At 35.9% G+C, this 9536-nt stretch overlaps 1 protein-coding gene across 2 annotated transcripts; it reads left to right on the top strand.

The window, feature by feature from the left end:
* Window positions 1-1255: 1255 nt before the first annotated feature.
* On the top strand, window positions 1256-8330 carry LOC147502800 (ureide permease 2-like). 2 transcript variants are annotated; one of them, XM_086607656.1, is made up of 7 exons: window positions 1256-1623; window positions 2620-2758; window positions 3152-3326; window positions 3604-3647; window positions 3765-3841; window positions 4028-4402; window positions 4492-8330. In XM_086607656.1, exons 1-7 carry the CDS (start codon window positions 1387-1389, stop codon window positions 4654-4656), a joined length of 1212 nt encoding a protein of 403 aa, XP_086463782.1. In that variant the 5' UTR covers window positions 1256-1386; the 3' UTR covers window positions 4657-8330. The 2 variants fall into 2 exon arrangements, with proteins under 2 accessions (XP_086463782.1, XP_086463781.1); XM_086607655.1 differs by having other exon boundaries at window positions 3741-3841.
* Window positions 8331-9536: the final 1206 nt, after the last annotated feature.

Genomic DNA, 9536 nt, shown 5'->3' with positions numbered 1-9536 from the left:
ATAAACATTGCAAACTAACCTTATAGGCACACAAAGAACACTTAAAAGATGTCTTATCATCTACGCAAAAAGAAAAGGAAGACACAGACAAAGACAAAGACAGACAATTTCCCCCTTAGTGTCTAATGCAATTTTCAGCCTAGCTAATGCATACAAGTACGCATGCTCGTGTAGTCGTGTTTTATATATGTACACTTCATTCAACTTTTAGCAATTTATTAACAGCAACATGTCTGGGGATAGTCTTATTTTGTTAGGCACTTCGCCTTAGGATCAGCATTCTCAAAGGGGATCTTCATAGATGAAATCTCAATGTCCATATCACATCAAGGCTAGCAAACACTTTTCGTAACATAGGTCCAGCATAAACATAGGTCTAGCATAAGACTTCGAACAGCATAAACTAACCACAAATAAACCCAAAAGGTCATTTCTTACATATCATTGCGTAATCTCGAGTTCTATGTGTGTCTGTACTTAGCTTTAAGCGTCGACAGCAATCTCTCCAAACATTCCTCATGTATCTTTGAGGAAAGCTGGTGTTGCAATTTTTGCTTGTCGAGGCCATTGCTTTTTTTGTTAAAAAAATTGAGAGATAGTAACCTACGACAAAGATATTGTTCTGTATCCTAGGTACTTTGATGACCAGTAAGTGCTGGCTGTATCACTTGGCTGATTCCAAATGTCACCAGTTGCTTGACTCAATTATGGCGGGAATGCGGGATGACATAAAAGATTCTACAGTTAGGCAATTCTTTGTACTTGTTTGGTTGATTCCTTAGTTATGTACAACACATGTCCTTTAATCTTTTCCTATAAGTGAAAATACGGGAACTAAAAGAGTATGAACAAGAAAATAAACTTCTAGTTGTAAACAGAGTTGTTATACACAAATATGTTAAAAGATGATGTTTTTCAATTTGAAAAGAATTCATTCTTTAATCTTTCCTATCACTGATAACACAATCACTTAAAGAGAATGACCAAGAAAATTTGACTTCAGAATGGCCATTTGACTGTTTAATCATTCTTAAGGCTTAACATTTTCTTTTGCTTAAATGTTCCAAATCTGCCGCATGCTTTCAAGTTCTGGTCTCTATCAAATTCCATTAGAACATTGTGAATATGGTAAATTAGTTCATCTGTTACAAGTCGACCTCTAGATCTCACGACCTCTTTTGTCCCTTTCCCACATTTTAATTGTTCTGTTCAGTTTCGTATACGAAGTGATTTAGGAGTCTACCATGCAAGTGTGCGGTGTGCCTGCCAAATTAAGTTAGCAAAAGGTCATGCCATGAGGTCTTACAGATTCCTTTGCAAGATTAAATATGTTTTTCATCCTTAGTTTTGCATTCAGTTGAGAGCATCTGTTTAGTTGGACTGAAGATGTATGTCGTCGAAAGCAAAGCCGGTGCTATAGTTTGCATGTTGTTTTCCATCATCTTCCTGGGCACTTGGCCCGCTGTTATAAATCTCTTAGAGCGAAGAGGTCGGCATCCACAGCATACATACATTGACGATTCAATCACAAGTCTCCTGGCTGCCACTATTATTGCTTTAACATTGGGTCAGATTGGCGACATTAATCCTGATATGCCAAGTTTCACTAGTCAACTTTTCCAAGTGAGTTATTTTCATTTAGTTCTAGTCCCAACTCAATGTCACCTTCCATCATAATTAATATAGTAGTTAAAGTTAAATTCTACTAAGCTCATTCAGTTTAGTAAAACTCATGTGGACTATTAAAGGGAAGGAAATATATTCAGCTAATACAAATGTGATTAAAATGGCAAACACCAAAAATATCACGGAACGAGCTAGAAACGGTACCCAGCTAGAAAATATACTAAGTCAATAGGGGCACGTAATCACATTCTAAATGCTCCAACGATGAGAAGGCCAGCATCATATATGAAACCATAAGTATGATGACAGAACAATCTTGTTCACAGATTGATACAGTATCATATTACAAAGGTTTTGATTTATTTCCAAACTAGAATTCATCGATGTCAAACTAGAAAAAGAAGTGTGAAGAAACAATTTTTTGTACTGCACATGAATAGAAGGAGAACCTAAAATCAGGCAACAACCGCAAGGCACGAGCAGTGCATTGTGGCATTGACCGAGTGATCAGCAGAGTGCCAGAGCAGCTCTCAGCAACAACCAGAAAGACACTTAACCGCTGAATCTAGCTCTTCTACAGAAAGCTGAAAAACACCAAGCTAAAGCACTGTGTTTGGATTTTTGGAACACGATTCTTGGAAGATGTGATAATATATATGAGGGATTGCTGCTTGAGGGTCTGGCACACTGGCACAGGCCTATACATTATGATTGTTAGAGGACGGTTTTGTTATAAACATGCAAGGATGAGAAATGAGACTTGCTCGAACATTTATATTCAATGGAAACTATGATAATAATCAATAAATTGGTAAGAATCTCCTTAGAATCAGTCCCATAAATCAACTTTTTTTACTTGTGCAGTTTAAGTTCTCCAAATTTATTATAGCAAATGTTTTTCTGTACACAAGTAACATCGGAAGCCAGAGGATCTATCTACATTGAGAGTACATGTGCTCATCATGGTTTTATTAACACTGGGTATTTGTGCAGAACAATTGGTCCTGTGTTTTATTTGCAATGGCAGGTGGAGTGTTCCAAGGCCTTGGTAATGTGTCCACTCAGTTCTCTTGGGCATTCGTTGGTCTGTCAGCAACGGAGGTGATAACCTCAAGCATTGCCGTTGCTATAGGTACAAAATATTCTTATCAAATAACATTGCAATTTCTAATATTAAGAAGATTCCTTCATGAAATATATCAACACTAATAGGTAAAAGAAACGCAATGCAAGGGATAGTATGAAAATAATAATTATATAAAACAGTTGAGCTGTTGAGTTCTGTACATCCATTTTTCCTTGAACATTTTAAAAACATTTTAAAACAATAGAAAAGAGTGAACTATTAATAAAGACAAACAAGGCAGAAAATTCATTTCTATCTGTTTTCTCTTACCTCTTATAAGTGAATTTTGTACTTTTACATGCTTGAATCTTTTGAACTTTCTTTCTTGATAAATGTGGTGGGAAGGGATACACAAGCAAGACCGTACCTCACCAAAACTTTGCATTCTGAGTGTAACAGGAACAACCATGAACTACTTCTTAGATGAAAGAATCAATAAAGCATCAATCCTTTTCATCGGAGTTGGTTGCTTTCTTACAGCAGTTTTTCTCGGTGCTGCTGTGCACTGTTCCAATGCAACTGATAATGAAGCAAAGCTTAGTAGCTTGCCAGATACTTACACGGAAAAAGCAAGGTACATGTCCGTCCATTGGTGACATTTTTGCAACAGCTAAAAACAAGACCGTCTAGTTCGTTCATCTGAACGTACTAACTGGAAACTGTAACGAGCTCACCGCCTAGTTCATCTCTCTTTGACTGGATAGTTCCAACTTCCCCACTAATTTTCAGGATTTTTCAGTGCAGAGTGTAGATGTGCAAATTTTATTGTTATTCAGTTGCATTACATCCCTGTATACTCTTCCCACGTTATAGGTGTAAAACTTATTGGCACCAAATTTGACATTTTTCAGGGTAATCAAAATCTCAGGGTTTCAAAGTGTTTCTCCTAACAAAGGTACGTAAGCAATGCATTAGAATTTGATTTCACAATTTTGTACTCCTACTAAAGTTTACATAAATACTCATTTTCTGAAACAATATACTAAAGATGGACTGAAGGAATTTGAACTAGGAACTATTCCTATTGAAAAAGCAAAACTCGGAACCGCGGAATTCCTCATACAGCTTGAGAACAGGAGAGCGATCAAGGTATACTATTGTCTTTTGCAACAAACTTTGCATATTATTAAAATCACTCCGCCGGACCATATATGAGCATCCAAGGTTGCATATTCCTAAAAACTTTATTCCATGAGAGAAATGTATTCAGATAATCAGACCTACGTCCACCTTTAACCATACCAGTCAAGTGTCTGATTATCTTCTAATTTGCAGGTGTTTGGAAAGAGAAAACTGCTGGGCCTTGGCATAGCTTTCTTTGCTGGTGTTTGCTTCTCCCTTGACTCACCAGCATTCAATTTAGCAACGAACGACCACTGGCACATGATGAAAAAAGGGATACCTCATCTAGTCGTCTACAATGCACTGTTCTACTTTTCAGCTTCCTGTTCCATTACCTCAATAGTTCTGAACCTCAGCTTTCTTTATCACCCAATCCTAAACTTACCCAGGTCATCTTTAAGGGCTTACTTGAATGACTGGAATGGCAGAGGATTGGCTATTTTGTCTGGACTTCTGTGTGGGTTTGGTAACTGTCTCCATTTCATTGCTGGTCAAGCAGCAGGATATGCAGCGGCTGACTCTGTTCAGGTACATCATAGAAATACAATCCCCCCACCCCGGTGAGGCTAGAGGTACTGAACAAGATTTGTCTTTGCTGTTGTTTGTGATGATTTCAGGCACTACCGATTGTGAGCACACTATGGGCAATATTTCTGTTTGGAGAATATCGGAGATCATCAAAAAGAACATATGTGTTGTTGGGTAGCATGTTGGCTATGTTCAGTGCCGCAACAGGATTTCTAATGGGATCATCTGGGCATCGAAAACCAATGTCTATGTGAAAATACTTCCGCAAACTGGTGTTTTGAGGAAGATTTATAGGTATACATAATAAGAGAACTTTTATTTTTGTTACGGATAAAGAACGGTTAAGTACATATATAATATGCTAGTGCATTACATTTTGTGCCATTCCTACTATTCTTGTTAGCAAGGTAACAAGTTTGCCCATAACCAAATCTAATCAGCGAGTGTAAGGGGATTATTCACTTTGAAGCATAGGATATACAGGGTGTATGTGGGGGTGGCCCTACAGTCGCACTCCTGAGATTAGAAAAGCTCTACTAGTACATAACTAATTGCTTAGAAAAATCTTCATACCTCCAATTTTTTTTAGTAAACTTCTACTACCGATACCCCTAAATCTTTTACAACTATAGTGAGAATATAATTAACAAAAAAACAAATAGTATGAAAAAAAAACTAATAAAAAACATTACAATAAACCAACGTTTTTTTAATTCACTTTTTGCCTTTACAAAATTGTCATTTATTTTAAGTCCAAAACCATTCAAGAGAGGGACAAATATGTATTTGAATGTTTGATGAATTAATGAAACTAAAACAAATAGCCAAAGGCACAAAGCCAACTGGTCAGTTTATATAATTATAATCACCCATAACAAACCCGTAAGCTCTCACTCCTTTATTTCACTCTCAATTCTTAAAGTCAGACCTCAACCAAAAAAAAAAAAATTACTTTCAATGTTAATCTTTTATAGTTTTCTCCACATGATAATAGGGTTATATAGACTTATAGTATTGTAGGAAGTTAATAATTTGTTGAATTGTTGTAAACTTGTGGACTAGATTATGTAGATATATATAGACATATTAGTATCAACTAATGACTTAAGTATTTAAGCAGTTAACTTCGTCGGTCTATATTAAATTCTTAGTAGTCAAGGCACTTTAGTTTTATGTATGAATTGATATAAATGCATAATTTTGTTTATCTTTATTGTTTAGACATTCTGACAAAAAAAATTGTGGGGGTTGGGGTGTGCACATAATCTCGCACCCTCTGGATCTTGGCTCTGTCCATGCTCTGAAAGTCTGCAGTTTGGTGATGTAAGCTTACCTTTGGCGGTTCTTTCCTTGCATTGAGGGTTGCAAACTTGCACCACAAAAATTCATCATGTTCAATGGTGGAGCCAAGGGGGTGGCGGGCAGGGGCAGTTGCACCCCCTAAAATTTTAAGAAATAAAAATGAAATATATATCTCTCTCTCTTTTTCATTTTCCAAAAATTAATTGTTTTGTTTTTTATTTTTGTTTCGGCTTACTATCTGGTGAGAATGAAATCGATGGCCCCTGACATATAAAATATTCAAATTAAAGTCCAAAATATTTAAAGTCTAGCCATCATTCAGTTCATTCCCACAATTCCACAATTAGTTTCTCAGTTCCCACAATTCCCACAATTTCATAATTAGTAAATAAACTAGCGAATAAATACTCCATCACTCCACTCGATCTCGTCTTCTCAGTTCAGCAGTGTATATCGAAAAAGAGATTGCAAGAAAATTTAGCACTAATTCATTGATTGTAGACTTTGACGTCATGTCTTGTAAAGGAAAATTCTTTTAAATTTGAAGTTAAAACTTGATGTTTTTTTGTCGGCCTTCATTTTGCATTTAGACATGGTTATTATTCTTGGTATGCTGTTTTTGAGTTACAAACTTATTTTGCTTACTATTATCAATGTGTGTGAAAACTTATTTGACTAATTTAAAATTATAGAATTAATATATGTGATTTGTTATAAGTTTTTTTTGTTGACCCAAACTTTGCTCCTAAAAATCCTGGCTCCGCCCCTGATCATGTTCCCATTATTTCTCTACCATTGTCTCGAAAATGTAAAATTTTGACACAACTTTCCAAATTCAACAAAAATACAATATTGGGAAAAACAACATTTTGAAACAATTGTGGTCATAAAAGACTGTAAGGAAAGATGTATACTATGGTCTATGACTCTATCGCCTGCTGCAGATAAGCAATTATGAATTGCAATGATAATTAAACTGTTAATTGGAGAGCCTGTCCTTAACAGAGTCATTACACAATCTCGTACTACAATTTAACTACATAATAATAAGAGATAAAAATAGTACTTAAACAACTCATCTTTCCAATTCAATAACAAGGTTCTAAGACCAACCAAAATTGGCACCAAGAACGTTATTATGTTAATTGCCCCTTTTTATCCCTTTCCAGCATTCTTTGATTCTGCTACTAGAGCAGATATATTTAGCAACACTGAGAGCTAGTTCTGCTAATTTAAGTACGCTTAAACATTCCCCTTTGATAGTTGGAAAGGCCTTATCCTCTCTGCATGGGCGGACCCAGTGTATAGGCAGGGTATTCAAGTGAATACTCTCAAATTTCTCCCAAAAATAAAAATAAAAAAATAGTATGTTTAAATGTTTAATATTTAACTTAACCCATTAGTATTTAGCCAATTTTTTTTTTTTAAAATTAGTATGCTTAAATGTTTAATATTTAACTTAACCCATTAGTATTTAGCCAAAAAAAATTTTGGCTTATTAGTTAATGATTTTTAACATTTTGGATTAAGGACTCGGTAATACCTGTAACGTAGGTCAAGTCCACACTTTTACTTTTACTCCAATGAGTAATTCATTTCGTTTTTTTTTCTAGTAAATTTCTCAAATGTTTTCGATTTCTCAATCACCTTCTCTATTATTTGGACATTTTCTCGGATTCATTTATCAAACCATCTCGAATTCTCAATTCAATTTCTCGCGGGTATTATTTTGCTTTTTGAAATCATATGTTTATATTTGTTATTTTTTATTTATTTATTTATTTTACATAACACTAAAGAAAATTTTCGTTGTTGAATTTCCGACTTAGCTTGAATACCCTCGACGAAAGTGTCCACCCGTGCCTCCCTGGGAAGCATCTGGCAGTGGTGTCATCTACAGAGTTGCTAATCGGTCACCGCAGTGAATAAAGCAATGTGTTAAGTTTTAAGAAAACTTGAAAGTACGCCAAAAAAAAAAAAAAAAAACTTGAAAGTACGCCATATAATAGTTGACAATGAATGTAAAAAAGGTAGTTGAGATAGAACAACTTACCTGGTGGTTCTTAAGCAGGGAAGCCATGCTGGAAGGTGATATGGGATGAATGGCAAAGAATAACGGAAATCAAAACTTCTCATACGTTTTATTTTTTTTTGTATCCATACGATATGAACAAAACTCCTTATACCTCACCAAAAAAAGCTCATTTTCTGATGGATGTAAAGCAAATGGAGTAAAGATATTTCCATGTCCTGTTCGTACATGATCTTGCAAGATTTTATTTTCTATACAATGCTCCAAAGACCATTTAAATCCATCAAGAAGAACCCATACACACAAATAAGAAGTATTGCTCTCAACAAAACAAACACGCCCAGCCGATACCCCAAAAATTACACGTCCATGGTATTTACGGGAATTGCGGAGCTTAGATGGCGCCGGCAGTTTGGTGCAACAATTACTTTCTTCCTTCAAATCATAAACACATAAATCTCTACTGGATTTGTTGTAAAAGTAGACAGCTCATTAAATTGTTTTCACATAACTTACGCCCAAGTGAGTGTGTAATCTTAGAGGACCTCCATTTTCTCATCTCTCAAGAATAGGGTGAACTAGTATTACCCCCACTAGATGAGCCAATTAGGATTTCCCCCAATTAGATGGAAAATTAGGGTCTTCCCCCTAAATACACACAAAAAAAAGTCAAAGTGGGTTGACCAGTAGGGGGAAATCCTAATTGGCTCATCTAGTGGGGGGTAATACTAGTTAACCCTGAAGAATATGTATGAATTTCAATTGAATTATTTTTGTAGCACATGACAAAAACCACTTTGAATTCAACTCGCCCACTATGAGGCTCTCCTCCTTCACCGTAACAATACAAAAAAACGCTCTCATACCGATTAACACTCTCATCATACGGATTGAAAGAGTGTTTGGGAAGGGTGACATATTGCTTTGTGAATGGATTGCATACAAAATAATTAGAATAAATAAAATAATCAGAGCATAGTACAAGTCCACTGTGAGAGGCCAAGACATAAACCCTGCGTTGGAGAAAGCTAAGATGACGATCAATAAAAGTGACTGAATCATCATTTTGAAAGTTAGAACCAAGAAATTTCACTGTCTGGCGTGGATCTCGATAATCTTCTGTATAAGAGCAGAAAACACCAGTGATGAGAGGAGGGCGTGAATTTAATCTTTTTATGAAGCTAGGATCCGTAATCAAGTATCCAAAACGTTTGCACACACACCTTGATCTGTATAGTGGTTTCGTTGGAACTCTAATGAGAATCTCCATAACCAACTCATCGCATAACATATCCAAATGACTCGTTGTCACTTCTCTTTGCCCTACTTCTAGCCGTGCCTGTTTCATATTTATTTCAAACATTATCAACTACGGTTTTCTTTGTTCTTCACGAAGCTTTTGAATTAGGAGTTTGGAGGACCAAAGAAAAAAAAATAGTTGAGAAAAAGGATTTTTGAAGACTCCCTACTTCATAGGTCTCCCAAAAAATCTATTTAGAATCGAAGAATCCTATTAGGAAGCAAATGGTGACACTGCCCGGACTAAAACTTCATGACCAAGGAAAGGATAGAACCATATGGCTTGCTCAGAAATTGATAATTATGACATCTTTTCCCGGCCTCTTATTACAAGTTGTAGGCCGTTTTTCTAAATAGAAATAGGTTCCTTATGCAAACTGAGATCTTTTTCCAAAGGTGGTTGGTTCGGGGAGGGAATTCGATGAATCTGAAGCAGCAGATACCAAAGGAGAATCCGCCAAAAAAGGAATATTCCTTTGAAAGAAAGGGAAGGTGGGAGGG

The sequence above is a fragment of the Coptis chinensis genome, chromosome 4, assembly GCF_015680905.1.
Source record: "Coptis chinensis isolate HL-2020 chromosome 4, ASM1568090v1, whole genome shotgun sequence".
NCBI lineage: Eukaryota > Viridiplantae > Streptophyta > Magnoliopsida > Ranunculales > Ranunculaceae > Coptis > Coptis chinensis.
The sequence above is the reverse complement of the archived record's forward strand: the minus strand, read 5'-3'. Positions and strand labels throughout refer to the sequence as shown.

Coding starts and splice junctions, on each gene's coding strand:
- LOC147502800 (XM_086607655.1), top strand. CDS start 1,387: ATGTATGTCGTCGAAAGCAAAGCCGGTGCTATAGTTTGCATGTTGTTT. Junction 3,648..3,740: donor AAGTGTTTCTCCTAACAAAG/GTACGTAAGCAA, acceptor AATATACTAAAG/ATGGACTGAAGGAATTTGAA. Junction 4,403..4,491: donor CAGCGGCTGACTCTGTTCAG/GTACATCATAGA, acceptor TGATGATTTCAG/GCACTACCGATTGTGAGCAC.